Source organism: Ostrea edulis, chromosome 5 (assembly GCF_947568905.1).
Source record: "Ostrea edulis chromosome 5, xbOstEdul1.1, whole genome shotgun sequence".
Lineage (NCBI taxonomy): Eukaryota > Metazoa > Mollusca > Bivalvia > Ostreida > Ostreidae > Ostrea > Ostrea edulis.
Genome location: NC_079168.1, coordinates 46,798,821 through 46,820,151, shown reverse-complemented (window position 1 = coordinate 46,820,151; position 21,331 = coordinate 46,798,821). Strand labels below are relative to the sequence as shown.

The 21,331-nt window shown below is 34.1% G+C and overlaps 1 protein-coding gene across 2 annotated transcripts in view; it reads right to left on the bottom strand.

Annotated features, from left to right (window-relative positions):
* LOC125649096 (uncharacterized) overlaps positions 1–21,331 on the bottom strand; it is a 130,183-nt gene that overhangs the window by 31,297 nt on the left and 77,555 nt on the right. For both annotated transcript variants that reach the window (XM_056164610.1, XM_056164609.1), the window contains exons 15-17: positions 14,429–14,605; positions 2,353–2,475; positions 172–357 (exon numbers count right to left, since the gene is read on the bottom strand). In XM_056164610.1, coding sequence (XP_056020585.1) covers positions 172–357; positions 2,353–2,475; positions 14,429–14,605 — 486 coding nt within the window. The remainder of the gene's footprint in view (positions 1–171; positions 358–2,352; positions 2,476–14,428; positions 14,606–21,331) is intronic.

Here is a 21,331-nt window from a genome sequence, read left to right as displayed (position 1 = left end):
CATCAATTCTGAACCATTTCATAGAACTTGAGACATGTTAAGGGCATTATTAAAAAGCAAAATAACATCAACACAACTTGCTTTGTGCTAAATTTGGTGCAATTCAGAATATGATTTCTTCAAACATTTAGTTTATAACATTATGTGCATTTGCGATATCTTTGGCAATACCTGGTGGCCTTGTGCCTGTACATTTCTGTCGACATTCTTGCTCCGAGCCAAACTTGTTGCCATTTCCCCCACAGCCTCTGTACCAGAAGCGTTCACATCGCTGGGCATCATGGTTGTAGTACCACTTCACATTTAGTTTTGACCCCTCACAACTTCTACCCGAATCTGAGGGCTGTTTACAATCTGCTACAAAATGAGATGACTCATTACTGCATTAAAATTATTGATTTAAAAAACAATTCTGGTTTTTTGTTACTTTGTTTTATGTCTCTTTGAGAATATTTCCTTTATATTGAGACATCACCAGCTGTAGGTTAAGTACCAGTTTAGACCTATGCTTGGCAATCTGGAGCAATCACTAACTCAGATGCATCTATAGTTTGATGTAACCATGACATGAACTGGACTCAAACTCATGATCAGCTGGTCACAAAGCTACCATGACCAGAAATTCTGAAGTGAAACTGCCTCAAGAAAGATTTGTATGTACAATGTACAGTATTCTGCAAGCATTCGTACAGGTGCAACAAGTAATACTGTGAGTGAACAATCCTATGTCAACACTTTATGTGTAATCATTAGAATATTTATTCAGTAAATTATATGGAACTCACACAATAAAAAGAATACAGAGAACTAGAAAAAGATAAGTCCACCATGAAACTGTCTCTCAATTTTTCCTTGAAAAAGTCAATTGTGACAAAATGTGAAACTCAATCTGTGTCTACTCATTTGATAATAACATATCAAATATCAGTTTCCTATGTTAGGCTCAGTGGAAATTCAAAAATTCAGCTTAAACTCCCATAAATCTTGTAAAAATCAGTCAACTGTGATGAAAATTATACTTGATCTATAAACATACATTAACACACCATATACCAAATTTCAGTTTCCTAAATCAAAGCATCAGGTGAAAAAAGTCCAGAAAACAAAATTTAAAAAAGTTTAATTTACCATGAAACAAAGTCTTAAGTCCTCACTGGGTTCATTGATAGCATGCTAATAACTAAAACATGTTGATAAATGTAACAAATTTTTTTTATTGCTCTTATTATTAGAACCTCTCAGTCAATCATTTTCTGATTATTTAATTATGAAGTACTAAGTTCAATACAAATACTACCACATGAGAAACTCATTAATAAATACTTTATTTCAAAACTGAATATAACAATCCGAATTGTAAAAAATTCAGGAATGTCATGCAGATATAAATAGAATTCCCTATGCAATATAGCTGCTTACATTCTAGCCCATTTCTGGGTGGTAAATTGCAATCCTCTGTTTCTTTTTTTTTTTCACTTCATTAATACTTCCATTCACATATCAACACTTCGCCGCGAATTACGTTGGTGAAAAACCAAGTTTTCCTTCTTTACCTTACCAAATGTAAGATGTTAAAATTACTGTGAATTTTAGCTAATTATGAAGCTTTCATACAAGTTAATGGGTTGCCCCACCCTGGGGCATTATTGTAGTTGACTGCAATGGAAATGTCAAAGCTATAGATAAGAAAATTACAAGGGACAACATTGGGAAATACGATTTTTAACCAGGAGATGGTGGACAAGGGATGTAACTTGCACTAAGTGTTGATACTCTGTTCACTATCATTCAGGTAAAACAAACTGTGTTTGTGAAATACCATGCCCTAGAATGAGGCAACATTCAAATGTAGCCAATTTGACCTTAACAAATGACCTTGAAAACAGACAAAATATACTGAAAACAATATGCTTGCATATATTTTATATTGGAAGTAAAATATTTATGCAAACGCATTGAATTCATGGATGTGGATCCAAAATTCCACTCCTTTTAGATATTGACAGTGGCAAATGCTGAACCCCAATCAACTACCAAATACATCATATAAAGCTTTGAAAAAGTCAAGGTTGAAGGAAAAATAAACTTTAACTAGCAAGCAGACAGACTGACAAGCAGGAAGATCTAAGAGACACCATCCAATCAATTACCAGATCTTCTCCACTTAGCTAGTCAGTGAACAATGTGAATGCATGAGCAAAGTGACTTTCTGGTTTTCCACTGTTATGCTTTTTTTTGCAGAAAACAAAAGTAAATTTTGAAACAAAATACTTAATACCCAGCATTATATTTGAAAATAATGTAATCTTATAGCATGTGGTGAACTTCAGTGTATTTTAATCTCCTGTGTACCTGCTCCAGATTCTGATTGCTGGCACCCTTCATAGTTTGGTCCTCTGGCAAATGTCACTCCATCAGGACAACATTTATAGTAACTGTTATCACATGTTTGCCTTTCTGTTACAGGGGTTCCATCTGAAAATGAAATCATGTACCATGGTAATCCAATCTGAATACAGTTTGATTGTAATGCTTTCTATTTAAAATATGGAGTGATTGAACAGGTATAAGTGCCATATAGGCTTACATGTGTCCTGTTCGCATGGGAACAGAATTCTAAAGCTACAGTGTAAAAAGCAAATTACAATATTTCTCATGATAGCAACTACAAATATGGCCATAAACTTCTTTTTTACCTTAGACTTGCATGACCCCCATTGCTGATTTTTTTTTTTTGTATTGATGATATTTAAATTTGAGGTCTGGGTCAAAGCTCTGTGGAGAGTTATGTCTACCACTTGTCCACAGATAGGAACATTTAATGATATTTTCAAACAAAAGATGACCAATAATAATCCCTCATATTTGTCATTATGAAAAACTATTTTGCCAACCATCTACTTTTGCTGAGTCTGTGTTTGCTGAAAAATTCATTCATCACCTGATATATAGTCTGCGTTTTGTTACTTCAAAAGAAGTCCAGCTGAGTCGTGATAAAAGCATTTACAAGTTTACTCTGAGCATTAACAGATAAAGGACTCTAAAGCTGAGGGTCCCATCCTACCCCTATAGATATGTTTATACACCGTAATCACCAGAGAGCATTGTTCTTGCATTATATCCTAAATTCCAACAGTGTAAAGGTCAAGATAGGGTCAGAGTGACTATACCTTTAATCCCACCCATTTGCACTGCTAAGTATACAAATGTTGATGTTCCAAAGGGTACATTAGTGCCATGGAGCAAGATATTTAATGATCAAGGACCACCCGACCTAGTGAAACTCAATATTCCTGCGGCTTCTTCACAATGTAAAGTTGTCTCCATACTTCACACTCTATGAAAATCACTTCAGTTCATTCATCCATAAATGGAATGGCACAGATAATTCAACCATTAACAAAAAAGTCATAAAATAGATATCGTACGTAGTGATATTCCCCGACAGCAATAGAAAATATTGAATTTGGGATCCTTACAAAAGAGAAATAAACCCAAACAATCCATTAATTCTGAGACAATTACAAACAATTTTACTATTTGCTGAAACATCAACCCTGTCAGGAGATTTGCAATCGAGCTTAACACGAGCCATCGTGAAGCTTGTTAAGTTTCTGTGGGATTATAGCCTAATGAATATGCTTTGGAAATTGTCTAGCACCATGCTCACTTATCCATTGGATTAGTGATCAAATTTACCAGAAAACTCTTTGCATTCCTTTAATATTTAGAGGTAATCCAATAATGTGTAAAAGCAAGGCTCCTCTAATGTTGCACATATAAATCTCTTTCTCTGTAGATCTTCATCTTTGCCTACATAATCTCGGAACATGAAACCCATGGGAGGTAGTATTGCAGGCTTACAACACAGAAATCGAAATACTTTTCTCCTATATACCCTACCAATCTTGTAATTTTCCACTTCGTTGTCAATAAAATATCTGCAGATCTTGCCATTTATTAACTGACGAAGTCTCCAGTGATCTGAACTTGTTACCACTTTGCAGACACTATAACTTTATACACCAAGTAAACTTTTCTTTCATAACACTTGAGAAGAGTCTGATATACTAGACCTTGGGGGACACTTGATGAAACATCATTAACTTTTTTCTTTTGGTCTCACATTTTGAGTGCTATTCTTATTCAAATGAATAAAAGGAATCATGACTTGAACATTGCGGATGGATGACTATCAGTTTCTTTGTACAGAAAGGTCATTTTTTATTCCATCAATGTCTATCTACGGTTATCTACATCATATTTGGTGATATGACAATAGTTTTAAAATTTTGAAAAATCAGTATATGCACCCAGGGGTGCATGAGCCGAGTTGCATGGGATACATTGTAAACCCAGGAATGATGTGGTATATTTATAATTGTGAAGAACTAATTTCAGTTTTAAACTTTTCGAGTTACTGTCCAGAAACCATATTTGTCTGAAGTTTTCAATCTATATTCGGTCACTGTGACCTTGACCTTTGTTCTCCAAAATCAATAGGGGCCTTGCTTTGCTGGTATCCAACAATATATCCAAGTTTCATTTGATTCAAATTAAAAAATTTCGAGTTATCCTCCGGAAACCAAAATCCTTTTGGAATTTTAAATCTATTTTTCGGTCACTGTGACATTGACCTTTGACCTATTTTCTCCAAAGTCAATAGGGGTCTTCCTTACCTGGTACATAACAATATCTTCAAGTATCATTTGATTCGGATTTAAACTTTCTGAGTTATCATCCGGAAACCAAATATTTCTGAAATTTTCATTTTATATTCGGTCACTGTGACCTTGACCTTTGACCCTTTTTCTCCAAAATCAATAGGGGTCTTCCTTACCTGGTACCCAACAATATATCAAAGTTTCATTTGATTCAGATTTAAACTTTCGGAGTTATCATCCGGAAACCAAATTTTTCTGAAATTTTCATTCTATTTTCGGTCACTGTGACCTTGACCTTTTTTCTCCAAAATCAATAGGGGTCTTCCTTACCTGGTACCCAACAATATATCAAAGTTTCATTTAATTAGATTGTAAACTTTTCGAGTTATCATCCGGAAACCAATTGTTGACGCCCATGCAACCGCCCGCCAACCCGCATCACCAAACCAATAGCCGAGTTCAACTTCGTTGCAACTCGGCTAATTACTGGAAGCACCATTCACATCATTATTATACATGTATAGAGTAGGGTATCTTTGACCATCTGGGTAATTTCGACCGATAGTGTTTTACTTCAGTTAAATTTTCATTATGTAAATCGAGTGACAAAACACATTAAAGCTGTATGATCCGATGTTCATGTATTATTTTTGTACATAATTACTTTCAAGCAGATTAATTAGTGTTTAAAGTTATCAACTTTCCCTTAATTACATGCTTGGAAACATTTGCATTTAGGAGAAAAAAGTGAGAAGATTATTCAAAAAGTAAATATAATGTGGTATGCATAAATCATCCGTAACACCTCGGGCCTTTCATCAAAAACAGATGTTTTTCGGTGAAAGATCCGAGGTGTTCCAAATGACACATAAATTATATGTCTGTGAGGCGTCTATAAATAGCCCTATGTGCGTCAGGGGAATCCCAACATGATGTATTAACTCAGACGCAACTGTCTAATTTTAAGGCTGAAAGAGCGCAAAACAACAAATTACTAAGAGGTATATGATATTTTCATTTCCATTAAAATCATGGCACGGTACAGTTGTAACAAAAATATACAGCTCTAGACTACACAGATAAGACCACCGACAATTTGAAAGTTCGAACTGCACATGTGACAGACATTTGAATGGCCGAGTGATGGTTGTTAGTATATGCCGATTTGAAATCAAGTAATTCTGGTACAAATAGGTGAAATAATGTATGACATATCGTATTTAACTGCGGTTTTACAAAGTGGGGAAAATTGTCCAAATTCGGACCATACAACTTTAAAAGGTATCTTTATATTAAAGATTTCATTTAACTATCCATTGCTGTTCTTGCTAACAAAAACATGAATCTGAATTAAAAAATCAATGATATATGATTATATCCATTTAATAACAGAAACATTTCAAAGTAATCGGGTTTAAGTTACCCATGAATTGTCTATGAATTATTTCAATCGGTGTTTTAGTGCACTATGGCAGTGCAAAAAAAAAAATCAAACTAAAGCATGTGTGAAAAATACTTTGAAACGGAATTATCTGAATAAATATAAAACTTCCTAGATAAAAATTATCAAAATTGTGAATTTCTGGAATAATTAGCCCCCTCAAAAAAACCCTGGCCGTCGAATTTTTGTCAATAAAATGGTAGAACATAGTTATATGGTCAAATTTATCATATCCAGGGTCAAAGTTACCCTTTTTTGACAATGACTAAAATAAATATGTGCAAATATTTTTAATCGCTGTTTGTTGGTGGTGATGCTAATTAACACCCACGCTTTTTTCTTTTAGATTTAAAAGAGGAATCATTTAATGAAATATCTAATATATATTCTGAACTTTATTTGTGTTTTACAAGTAGGTCATTTTGCTTAAGCAAAGAAAATTTATCAGCACACCAGTGAGATAAAAAGTATTCAAATCTAGGCAACAGTGCTGTATTTCATGCCTGCAGTCACCAACTACAAGTTAGGCAATATAGAAAGAATATGGTATATTGAATTTGTAATGAAATTTACAGAGGATATGTGGTGGACACAATGGCAACTTCTACAAGCACCTGTAGAACTTATAGATTCCCTTGAACCCTAGAATACTCAACCTAGATTAATGACTAATATGGGTGTACGTGCATTGCAGAGTAAGCAACAAATTTACAGTCCATGAAGATGTGAATGCCATCTTATAAAGTCTCACCTGAAAATTACCTATGCAGGTAATAACAAATGCACAATTCACAATGCTCTGGCAGTTTTTGAATGAATTTAAGAGCTTCTGTATAATATACCGATTTACTTGCTCAGTGCATGAAATTTGTCAATGAAACGCAAGTTTAGGTGGCTGGTATCACCAAGTTATCAAAATTCAGAGGGATACACAAATTCTTCATTACTCACTACTACCTGTGGTTCAATAAACTTTTAAGGACAATTGCTGTTCTATGTGCATAAATTAACCCTCCCAAGTTCAGGTAATTTATTGAATAAAGAATGAGGGCTTAACAGTGTTTGATAGTCAGTTTCCTAAATTCAGACTATATATTAACACTTTAATATATATATGTTTGTGTATATGTAACCCTCTGAAAATGCTGGTTTATTAAGTGTACAATTTTTCACAATCATGAACAGGTTTACACAAAATTTGAAATGTGCTGGCAGCTAGTATAATCGACATATATTCTAATCTGAGTTTTGACCTTTTCAGCACTAAAATTTCAAACATAAGTCAATTGTACATGTTGTGTAAAATTGGACCACTGGTATGTAAATCAATGGAACAGTAGTTTTGAAAAAAAAATTCCTCTAAAACCAGTTTTAAAACTCATCAGAATATTTTTAAAAATTCATAAAGAATGACTGATTAAATACAAATCTTTATCATTCTAATAGGGACAATGAGAGGATAAAGTTATTGGGTGAATTACAGGCTACCTGATACCCCATCTGTGTCAGACAGAAATCTGAGCAATAACCCTTTCCCCAATGTCAAATCACAGACTCAAATCACCTACAACCAACAGGAAATACTCCCAAGACTGTATTTCGAATCGATGTTATTTAATTAAAACAGGAGGCCTAACTGGCCACACCAACAAACATACATTGCCATGAATGCTTCAAGTAATTCTATTTCGACCTTTGACCCCTTACACAGTACTCTGACCTTGACATGAACCCTTAAGTTTTTCAACATGAAATTTCTATCTTATCCTTGGTCTGAGAGCCTAAAAATGTATTTACATTTCAAGAGAGATTGCTTTGATATTGGTGAGGTTATAATCATAAAGCCAAATTACATTTCTTTTCATGAGGTATCATTAGGTATCATTCAAATACTAATTTTTCTCAAGGTTATAAGCAACCCCAAAATTTTACTTTTCTTTCTATTTTCACATATTTATCTATAGTGTATTAACTGCAATTTTCAGCATTCAACATTATATATAGTACATTCAGCCTGGACATATTTGTCAAATATGTATGACAGATTGGTTCAAAATGCATTTTAATTAATTTCTATATACACATGCATTTGTGGTATTTCTTTGTTTGTAAACATACTAAAACAAAATTCCTTCCATTTCTAATGATTTTTTTTAGGGGTGGGTGGGTGGGTGGGGTGGGGGAGTAAGGCACCTCCACTATGAAAAACAATTACCACAAAGGTGTTACAAGAATATATACCAGTAGCTCAGAAAGAAAGGGTAGTTCAGTGTTTAGCATTGTCAAAAATAAAATTCATTTTTTTCAGACATTCTATGTTTATCAAGATTCATTGTTCACAACTGAAACGCATTCATGAGGAAATGGCTATCATTACAATTTGTAAAGATATGAATGGCATAAACATTGGAAATGTAAACATTTAATGATATCACACAAATCTGAATAATCGAGAAACTCTCACTTTGTTTCTGGGTCAGTGCATCAATAATCATGGTATACAGCAGGTGGGTTAGACGTCTAGTCTAAAATGTCCGGTATATCTTAAATGCATTTTAATAACTTCACTGGGATATGCATTAGTGCAGTACATAATATGATCTACTGAGAAGCTCTTCTGGTCACATAACCACCCCACTTTATATCAAAAGAATAAACAAGATATTGAGTGGAAGATCTTTACCTATGTTAAGAGTAGTTTGACCTATGACCTTAAATCATAAAATCAAAAGGGATCATCTATTCCCTATGGGGGTACCTGGCAGTGTACCCAGTTTAAAGTATATCCAGCAAAGGGTTCTCAAAATATTGAGCACACAATATTTTCTAATGTGCAGGAAAGTTTCACCTCTGATCTTTGAATCTCAAGTCCAATAACAATCTTCTACTTCTGAGGAAAAATGATATACATTTGATAAAAGTTTCTCAAAATGTTGAGCAGTTAATATGTTTGAATGTCTGGAGTAATTTGACTATGACCTTTTATCTTATGACCTCAAAAATCCATTGGGGGTATCTATTTCTTAGGAGGAATCAATGTACCAATTATTATAAGTTTGATGTCTAAATACAAGCAAGGGGTCAATATTTCATATCCAAAGTAGTTTTATGTTCAGAGTAGTTTGATCCATGACTTTTGACCTTAAAATCAATAGGGGTCAGTATACCAAGTTTAATGTTTGTGAAGCAAACAAAATGTTCTAAAAATATTGAGTGATCAACACTTGGTCTACTGACTGACAGGTGCAAACCAATATGCCCATTCTTTTTCAAAAATGGGGAAGGAGGTGGGGGGAGGGGTGTTAAAAATATTTTGATGTCTCCCTATCTTAGAGAACACGTTCAACCATTCTCAAGAGATTAGTTTCATAATTATGCAGGTTAGGATCTATCTTGTGAGTGGACCATCAGCTAATGGAAAATATTTTAGCACACTATTAATACAAACAACAAATCTTACAGCAGCAATACATAATTACTTTTAACCATACTTCCTTCCCCACCAATTTGTCTCAACAAGAAACTAAATACCAACAAAATCTGCATAACCTTTTTTAAATTTGTTAAAATCAGTTGTGCTAATTCAACGCCATAGCCTAAATTTCATTATTGTGAAATTGAGAGCCAAGAGACGTTTGAATAATGCTGAATTTAATGGCAATTGCTAAATGACAAAAAACGTTTAAAGGGTGTGTTCTCCGACATCCTTCCTTTTCAAAAGATTCTCTTTGCTTTCAATCCTTCCATCAATCTGCAGCACATGCAGAAAGTTAACTCAGCAGAGAGATAGGTCTGACAGTGAACAAGGGAACCAGATCGCATGGCACTTGATCTGAATCAAATTTGCAAAGAATATTTGGCTCTGAGGCCATATAACCAAGACAGTTCAAAGCGATTTGATCTATGTCACACTTCTACAAAAGAAGGGGCCGAGTGGTTAGAGCATCGCGCTTAACATCACACGGCCTCTCACCTCTGTCAGCGCGGCACGGGTTCGAATCCCGTTCGCGCCGGTAAGTGAGAAAGTTTCCCAGTTTACTTTAGGAAGGTCGGTGGTCTCTTCCCAGGCACATTGTATCTGGGTTCTATCTTCCACCAGTAAAAACTGGGCTCCACCAGATAACTGAAAAATTGTTGAGCGTGGCGGAAAACATCAATCAATCAATCAATCTACAAAAGAAATATATTGTGAAAAAGTAAGACTGAGATCAGAAGTGAGTTTGTCTCAGCTTTATAGCCTCGAAGCCTGGATTTGCCTCAGCTTTATAGCCTCGAAGCCTGGATTTGTCTCAGCTTTATAGCCTCGAAGCCTGGATTTGTCTCAGCTTTATAGCCTCGAAGCCTAGATTTGTCTCAGCTTTATAGCCTCGAAGCCTGGATTTCAAGCTCCACGTCTTAGTTCTTTGTTGATCAAATATCCACATATGAAGTCAAGAAATGCAAGCCATCTGATAATATTGCACACACTGCTAGGTTGATACTGGTATGAAATTCAAGAGCAAATAATTCAAATACACGAAATATTTGCAGGGTCATACAATCTCCTAGTTGTACGTACAACTTGAATTTCTATTTCAGATAATCTCAAATACTTTTTCAAGAAATGAATTACCCTTAAATAGGTGTGTAAAGATGAGTACTCTTGTATGATATAAAAATGCTCCACCATAAATTGGCTGAATAAATATTCACTTGTTTGACAAGGATATAGTTTAACGGATGAAAGATTCCAATCATCTCAAGATGGGCCTCACAGATGGCTCAGCATTTTGAGTTTAATGTATAAGTTGAACAGGAATATACCAATTATACTAACCTATACGCTAGCTAATGACTTTACTTTGGAGGATTTTGCTTTTGCTCCTAAATTCAATTGAAATTTTTTTTAATGCAATTTGTCCATTAATTTCAAATCAAAATGTTGGTTCAGTTTAATTTCCTTTGATATACATGTACTCCAGTATTACATAAATTAATTCACAATTCTAGTTCAAAGAGGTTCACATTTGGGTTTTATTTGGAATCTTACACTGAATGAGATTTATGAAATCTAAAAGAAAAATTGGATTCATTCTGAGTGCTTGTTATTGGACTACAGTATGTTAAACTTGACCTTTTTGTACTTAAAATTTACTTTTGATGTATTTGCATAAACTAGTTTTGTCTGTTAATATTGGTATCAACACAACATAACCAGTACAAATCAATCACTACATCAAATTTATAAATACTCATGTCTTCTAACAATATTAGATATAAAAGTTTAACAGTAGATTGGGAATAAATAATTACCTTTTAGCACTTTTAAACAGAAACAAGATGTGTTTGTGAAACACAAATGCCCCCCGATAATGGCCAATTCCAAAGATGGCCAAGGTCACAGTGACAAATATCTTGGTACCAGTAGAAAGATCTTGTCACAAGAAATGTTCATGTGCAATATGAAAGCTCTAATATTTACCATTTAGAAGTACCAATGTCAATTTTTTAAAAAGTAGGTCAAATAATTTAGTACCCACGGAAAGGTCTTGTCACAAGGAATACTCATGTGAAATATCAAAGCTCTAGCACTTACTGTTCAAAAGTTATCAGCAATGTTAATTTTCAAAAAGTAGGTTAAACTCCAAGGTCAAGGTCACAGGGTCAAATATTTTGGTACGGATGGAAAAGTCTTGTCACAAGGAATACTCATGTGAAATATCAATGCTCTTACATTCACTGTTTAAAAGTTACAGCAAGGTTAAAGTTTTCAAAAAGTAGGTCAAACTCCAAGGTCAAGGTCACCGAGTCAAATATTTTGGTACCCACGGAAAGGTCTTGTCACAAGGAATACTCATGTGAAATATCAAAGCTCTAACACTTACTGTTCAAAAGTTATTAGCAAGGTTAAAGTTTCAGACAGAATGACAGAATTACAGAATGACAGAGAGGACAAAAACAATATGCCCCCCAATCTTCGATCTCGGGGGCATACAAATTCATCTTATAGAATTTATGAGTTGAAAAGAACATACTTGGAGTATACATTTGTAAAAAAAAAAAAAAAAAAAATTTATTTTAAAAGAGTCATAAATCAGAATTTTTGAATTATTGTTCAAAATACAAAATTTGAGTAAAATAACAGACATTTAAAAGAATGTGCTGGGTATATCAATCAAAATCATGAATTTACAACATTTAAATTAGTTCCAAATCTTTACTACTTGCATCAAAAGAACTAAATATCCCTATTCATATTCCTTTATAGGCACATATAACTTTTGCCTTCAATATCAAATTTATAAAATTTAGAAATAAACCAATATTGCATTCACACCCTATAAGTATACGCAACATCAATATGGATCATAATTTATACTGGAATCCAGTTTTTCACTGTACCTCATGATGTAGAAATTACATTTTATTGGCAGAAAAAAATCTTCTTGGCAGTAGGATAGTCCTATATAAGTCAGACTTGTATGCAAATATTTACATTCAAAATGTTTCTGCATTTGATATCCTTGCAAATTGTAATGATAGCCATTTCCTCATAAATGCACTGCATTTGTAAACAATTCACATTCGACTTTTGATAATATAGTACATGTATATCTATTTCAACAGCTGGGAATTCAAACAGAAATGACGTGGAATGTAAATGTGAGAAATAAATTTTAGTTTTGAAAATATTTCAAAATGAAATTTACTTATTGAATAAATATATGTACAAACTATGGAACATAATTTCCGAATTTTGATACACTGAGTAATGGGGTGGATATTTGGACTACATAAATCTCTGCAGGCATCACTAAGGCTAATCAAGCTGTGGCATAGGTCATTTCTTTCATTAGGCAAGGGAAAATCTTTTGCCATAGGAATCTCCTTTCCACAAATATTCCCACTTTAACCAAACTTGACAAATCAGCATCTATCATGTATTTAACAGGGAACCCATCTCCTTTAGGAAATGTATATAAGAATTACCATGTATCATAATCATTTCCAAATATGAAAAACAAACTTGTGAACTTAATGCCTTTTTTCAGGCCCAAACTTTTGTCTCCTTTCCCTTTCCATAATCAATGTATTTTTGAGGTGCAAGACCTGCAAAGTCTTAAATGATAACTGATTGGCTGCATTTTATACAATATTTATGATTTCACTGCCTTGATTGGTATCCCTATGTGCTCTGTTTACCTTGTTATTAGCGGTAAAACACAACCAAAAATATCTTCATGAACCTCTATGTGACTGAAGTAGCACATGCCCTGGCCCGACCCCCCCTCCCCTTGAAATATTTTGAAGAGAAAAGTTAATTCCTAAGAAGGACATATAGGAATTCTTAGGGAACATTGAGCAGCAATATTTTGCAACACAATATGAAGTGGTGGATTTCTTCAGACAGTTCATTGGAATGTAGACCTCTGCAAGCATTTCTGAATTGTATCTATATCACTTTCATGGAAGGGAATTCTTGTAGCAAAATTTACTCTAGTGAAAGGAAGTGGAAAAATAGAACAGCTTATATTTTGCAAGGAATATGCAAGTTCACTGAATTGTAGTAATAGAGGAAAAACTTAATGGCTTCAATATGATGTGTCAAAAATATCAAGTCATTTGAGACTGTGTCCCTCTTTCTGAAACAGCATACCTTTCTACAAAGATCAAGTTAACAAGACATAACTTGAAGACAATGCATAACTATGAAATATGAAATATTTGCCGATTCAGTGGCAGGAGTTATAAAAACATGATACCATCTGTATATAGGAGATGTTAAGTGTCATTATTTCATAATTGCTGTTACAGTGGTTCACATAGACATTTCATTGACCACATTTTTTAATAATATGCAAGAACTATTTTTCTTTTTTTGGAAGCAATTTACCGGTAAAGTGATCTCTTACTTTTTTTGCAACACTATAATTTAGCCTAAGATTTTCCTCCTTATAAGGTTTCAGATATTAAAATGTTACACAAGCATTTATACCCTTGATGTCTTCTTTTAAATTTTGCTCTTTCATAAAACGAAACACAAATAGGCTTCCAAAGTGGTTTCAGAAATGTACAGAATGGTTGCTAGATACTTTCTTTTTCACTAAACATATCATACATCACAATTGTTTTTTGCAAACAGTACATTTTTAAAATTTTAACCTGTGGTATAATACCAATGATGGTACAAAAACTCAATGTATTATTTACTAATTCTACACAATTTTGTTATGAAAGCAAAAGTAAAAACAACAGCCATTTAAAAGTATTAAAAGCAACTCTTTTTTTTCTATAGTTTAAACTAAATCAAAATTATAACAATAACCAAATGAATATTACTTACCATCAGCATTCTTTCCTGAACATTTGGCTTGACATTCTTCCCTTGTACTAAATCGGTTGTCATTTCCTTCACATCCCCCGTACCAAAATCTCTCACATTGTCCAGAGGTACTATTGTAGAAGTGAAACACTGTGTAGTTTGAACATGGCCCTCGCTCTGGGTTCAGACTGCAGAAATCTGACACAACAGGAGAACAATTCAAAATCAAAATCACACTAACTACAATGATCCCATGTAGGATATTTTGAGGTAGTATCCACTTGTTCATCATAAATTTTTGGGCTGTTGATTTCCTCCAATGCACACCAATAGACATACAGAGAAATTATTGCACACCAACATTCAAATTCTCCCCAACAGACAGGGAGAGGGAGAAAAAATTCACCAAAAATTAATCAATATTATAATCCTCCTGAATCTAACTATCAACAGGCACTCAGACAGTAGTAATTCCACCAATATGAATGAACTCTGTATAAAATCTTCTGCTCGTGGTACAAGAGATTCTTTATTTTCAGAACTGTAAAAATTCCACTCACTAAAAATACCACAACTTCAAGAAAAAGTGTTTTTTCCAACAATATCAACACATGGCTACTGTTACTTTTAGAGGACACCACCACCGTTCAGAAAGTATTAAAAGCAAGTTTATATATGGAAGAGAAATATCCCCTGCTTGTCTCACTTTTTAAATCTCCATAACACAATATTGGTCAGTTCTTGAATTGTCACGCTATTTTACACTCGGTCAAACACTATTATGACCAGTATTACATTAGTGAGCCACTAGACTATAAAGAGGTGGGAAACTATTTCCTTTACGAGTTGAATCTCTTTGTATGTTTATTATCTTGAAACCCCTCCCACTCGACCTGCCATTAGGCCAACAGACTTTTTACGGTATTTACCAGATGAATTTTTATTTTCAGACAGAATTCCACTCAGCTAACTGAATTTTGTGAAAACCAGATTACCATGATTATACCACCATGATATTTGTTACTTGTTTTTTGTTCTTCTTCAAATTTTTGTCCATACATGGTCCAAATATGAAACTGCAATTCAACACTTCATTCAATATCAGAGCTTACAGCCCCAGTTTAAAGGTGTAGAAAACTCAGAGGGTTTTAAACTATTTGAACAAATATACTTGGGGATGATAAAATGAATACTGAGTACAAGGTGTGCAAAGCTAGCAAACATTTCTTATATAACAGACTCTTGTTTGGAGAAAACAGGTTAGTGACTGGGCTAATTCCTATCTTCTGCTTGGCTTAGAATCTACCTGGTAATTAATTGTCTGATTTTCTACCTGAAAGTCTACATAAACATCTTGACATGCAACAGGACCTTAAATAATTTGAGCAGGTAAATGGCCTTTAGGGAAACATTTTGCAACTCCAAAAAAGCTAGATCATATAAAAGCTATATATTCATTAATATAAGGTAGTATTAAGCACTACTGTAGCATGAGATTTAGGATTATCTGTTACTACAAGTATCATGAGTAATATTGTGAAAACCTGAATAGTCAAAAATAGCTCACAGGTTTTCATGAACTGATCTTCCTCTTTCTAGAGTTATATAAATTACCTGTGTATTCATTCACATAAGGTTACTCAATTGGTTAAAATGTTTAAATCTCCCATCTACCTATAAATATCCAGTGCATGTGTTTCCTTATTGGTTTTAATCATTCATCTCTCAGTCTGGGGCAATAGAGAGACCTAATATAAAACTGTAAGCAGGTCTGTCTGGGAAGATTAAATCTTTCCCCGACAATATTGAACATGATGACTATCTTTTTTAATCTACCACTAACAATGCCCAATGTTTTGGCCAATCCACATGTTCAGCACAGTAAAATAAACCCCTTCCATTGAATCTATACAACTTGTTCTTTCAGAACCGCTTCATCTGACTTTCAATTTCAGAAGGAACACAAACAACAATTGTTCATATGCAGTATGAATTTTTCGACATCTCTAGGAGCCTAAGGGACCATAAGTTTCCCTGTCTAGATAATATCAGCATTGCAGAAGACATACATGTAATAATCCACCAAGTTTTAAAATATGAGTAATGATCATTTCAGAATCTTTAAGCATGTTAAGATGATGTTTGGTGCATTTTTGACAATCTTAAAATCTGCAATGTATAATGGAACTTTCTAACATCCAAATATTCATAATTAAATTCTTTCTAAAAAGAATATGCTGAGGTAGGAATATACAATGTAGTCGAAATTTATCTGAATATTCTAAAACTGGATTCTCAGCAGAATAGGAATGGAATGTCTGCAATGGAAGAAAATATAGTAACATATTTTTACCATATCATGAGAGTGTGTATGTGTTTGTGTGTCACTAAACGACATGAGCAACATGGAATTGTCAAATTTTCGGGAGAAATGAAAATCAAAGAAAACAAATCAGTATAAATAAGCAGTTTATAAACTGCTTGCCTGTAGATATGACAATTCAAGGCCTAGCTGTTCATTTAAAGACTTTACTATATATTCCTATGTAAAACTTTGATCCCCTATTGTGGCCCAACCCGTAACCCCCTGGGCCACAAGTTGAACTTGAATTGGCACTTTCTGAGGATGTTAAGACTAGCATATTATTGATATGACTAATCAAGGCCTTGATGTTCTTGAGAAAAAGATTTTTTCCTATATAACCCCATGTAAATCTTTGAATTTCCACTGAGGAAACTTTCATATAGATTTTGTCTTTTCTGGTCCAGTGGTTCTAGAGAAGATTTTTAAATGATGCCACCATATATTTTCACTATTTCTCTTCTTAAAAATATCTCCCCTTTGAAAAGGGTGTGACCCTTCATTTGAAAAATTTTTAATCCCCTTTTAATTACCCAAGGATGCTTTAATATGGCAAGTTTGGTTGAAATTGGCCTTGTGGTTCTTGAGAAGTAGTCAAAAATGTTAATTAAAGAACAGACAGACATACACCAGACAACTGGTGATCAGAAAAGCTCAGTTCAGAGCTTATATAGCTCAGGTGAGCTAAAAACCCAATTAGAAATGATGCATGCTATTCTTTCAAACTCTGAAAACTGGAATTAATTGTTCATCTTACTCTAGCAATGCTTCGAAAACTATCTTCTTCAGGCACTTTTCAAATAGGAGAGGCAAAGATAACGAACAGTGATCAATCTCATAACTCCCACAAGGAATACATTTTTAATAACGAATTGGGCAATCATGGACCTCTGGACACACCAGAGGTGAGATTAAGTGCTTAGTAGTAAGCATCCCGTCAACTGGTCACATCCACTGTAAGCCTCACGTCTTGATAGGCAAACGGAGCAATCCGCAGTAAAGCCAAACAATTAGTGTAAAACACATCTAACAGCATTTTACCCGATGATAGGTTATATGGGCATATTAAACTAGATCATTACAACAACTATAGAATTTGCAAAATGCTTACTTTAAATGAGACTGTTGAAACCCCTAAAACATCAACATGTTTGTTGATATATGATATGTTGCATTCAAGATTACCTTTCTATTTTTTTTTTTTTTTTTAAATTTGCAAACTCTATGAAGAATTTTTAAAAATAAAAACTCAATATTTTGGTCATGCAATCACCACCATGAACAGGAGATACATAGATTTTTCTTGTGCATCTTAAAAATGTCAGACCAATGTCTTCCCTTTCTATTACAGCTCAAAAATTTCCTTTGTGTTGTTCAATTAATCATTAATGATAATTAATTTTTCCTGGTATTATCCCAGTGTGGTCTGAAGCTTATATTTTTGAAATTTCTGAAGCAGTGTGTGAAATTGTAAGGATAGAGACGGAAATTGTATATTACAGAGTTTTTCTACTATTAGATTAGCCGGATGTTGAAACTTTGCTTATCAGAATATCAGAATAAAATATAAAGGAATATATAGAAAATGGTTCGGTGCAGCAATATTATATCAGATTGGCCGAAATATCCGAATGTGCGAAATCTGATTAAGTGAAACCCACTGTAGTATTTCAAGTAACACATTAGAGTGTTTAACACATGTAATTACCACAGAAAGGTCAACAAACATGTAAGCACATTTTTAGGTTCTTGTATCAACATTTATCTTTATTCATTAATTGAAAAACCCCATACAGATTCTTGAAACAATAAAACAAGGGACATGAAAAGGTCTATGCTGTTCACAATGAGATTAATCTCTTTTGTTCTTTGAGACAAGTCAAGTGGCCACTTGATGCACTTGACATAAGAAGGCTACATTTGCACTAATGAGGTCATCTGGGGATTATCTTGGGCAGATGACATTAAATATCATATCTCCTCTAGAAACTGTGTCCTGGAATTTTGAGTGAATATACCAAAGTACAACTGCAATTAAAAATTGCAAAATATCAAATGTCCAATGACAAGAACGGAATAAGCAAAATCAACATGAGTAAGCAATACAGTATTTATTAACTCTTAACGTTGCATGACCATTCTTTCTATACATGATATGCATGTTATGACACCCCCAAAAAATCTGAGAAGTCCTCCAAAAAAGGCACAAAGCATGTTGCACAAGCACCCACCCCCAAAATGCTGCACATGTACTGTTATAATATCTATACAGTAAGTAGATGAAAGGTGAAGATAACAAACAATGATCAATCTCCTAACTCCGAGATCTACTGAGAATTAATAGACTATACTAACATTAAGGCGACAACATTTGAAGAAAACCTTTTTTTGTGTGCCATTACATCATGCAACCTTGATCTTGAATGTTATGCAACAGGATTTGCCAATCTTGTGCACAAGTACTACAAGGTGTCTGCAAAACATATAGTGCCTTAATTGACCTTAAAGTAGAGATTCCTTAAATAGTTGATATTTTCCTTTCTCTTTAAAAAAGTATGTCAAAGAATTCTGATTTTGGCATTTGAAACCCCCCAATTCTATTTCAGTTGAAGAGATCATGTGATACATCCTGTTTAAGTTGCCACTACAGACCCTTTGGTGGTCACTTCATAAAGTTAATGGTGTCAACAGTATCCAATTACATAAAGTGGCTCAGGCATATCTGTTCATTCATCATTTCTATGACCTTTAATGCCATGTTGACCATGTCCAGCACATAAAGTGCAGAGGTTTTCATTGTATTGCAAATACATGCATGTAAACTTGTAACAAAGAATCGGCTGGAGAAAAAATATTTAAAAAAAAGTTGTACTGGTAGCCCTCAGGACTCTCTCTCTCTCTCTTTCTCTGCATGTATCTTTAAATATATTCAATGCTTTTTGTTAAATTGACAAACATTAATTTGCTTAAATCAAAATAATAATAAGGTGCAAGAAATGTTGATCATTAAGCACTGAGCAGTGAAAGTATTTAGAAATAAGCTATCATTTTAAAATATCTATCGGGATATAAATACAGATTGGTCACGTGATCAGATTCGATAAAGCCTGATAACCATTGCTGAATTGTTTTAACCATACATTTCATATTGTTGACCTACATAACTCTTCGTTAAAAATGACGAAAACACAAAACAAAGTTCCATCAAATGAAGAGCGGTTTTAATTATTAAGATGCTGAAAAGCAAGTATATCAACAAAGACATGTACATAACTCAGGAGTATATGATTGAAAACTCTTCCTTATGTCTAAATTGGTAATTTTGGAAAAACTGAAAAAAGCATACTGCGAAAGGGGGTGCGCAACGTTACAGCTTTGATGAGCCCTTTCACTTTTGAAAGTTGAAGATGCAGTTGCTGAAGACGGACTTTGAAAGATATTCTGTGGACATTACGGTCAGTTAACAGAAGACTGAGGTGGAGGAACATGAAGAACAGGGCGACAGTCGTCAGGTGTAGGCAAATCATTTATAGACAGGACAGAGGACGCAGATGAATCTCCGGAAAGAAACATCGCAGGAAATGTGAAAGTGCACGAAGGTAAGGGACGGTGGTTTTGATTTGGATTTGTAATTGTTGACAAACATGAGCTCGCTGAACACTTCTGTTAACTCGATAAATTTCTGTAATAGGTTTTCAACAACGCCTCGCTTTGATGCCCCGACAGAAACATGATTTGGTGTGCATGGAAACTGACATCAAGCATCACCTCATGGCTGCTGGGGTACGGAGGCAGTGCAGTGTGTAGGTCTTAATGCACTTTGATTACAAATATCGGTCATAAATCCTGTGAATGACCTTTTTGCTAAAGCCTAATGTCATCGTCTAGCAGTAGGTACAATTCCGCATCACCAATGACCAGGGTGTAGACGAAATTTTAGACATACATTAGTCTGAGAACAATGTATTTACAACACTTAATGAAATCTCTTCATGAATTTTTAAAGCAGAGTCTTTTTAGTTTAAAAACTGACTACAGTAAATCTTCAAGTAGAAAAAAGCCTGTAAATTGAAGAAAAATTGTCCAGTCAATATGAAAATACCTGGTGCACATCTTCATATGGTGAGTAATGTGTGTACAAATTTTCAGAAAAATCCATGCACTTGTTTCTTAGAACATGCATGGACACAACCATGTCTACAAACGGACAGACAGATAGACACGCTGTTTCCAATATGCCCCCTAAACTTCGTTTGCAGGGGTATGAAGAACTAACTTACTGGTGAGTAGACACGGAGTTAGACAGACAGAGGAAGTTCCCTGAATCCATATTAATTTGATTCACCCAAAAAATGGCAAAGCTCAACAATCTGTCACTTGTGGAAAAATTCACAGAAAATATGCACAGCCTTGGTTTGTAAATTCAATATATCCTGTAATAGTACTGAAATTCTAGCTTCAAAATTGTAGGAGGAGTAGGTCTGGCAAATCATGTACTCTGCATACATAGTTTAACTAAAAATTCTACAAAGTGTCATTTGTAAAATTTGAAGAAAAACAAA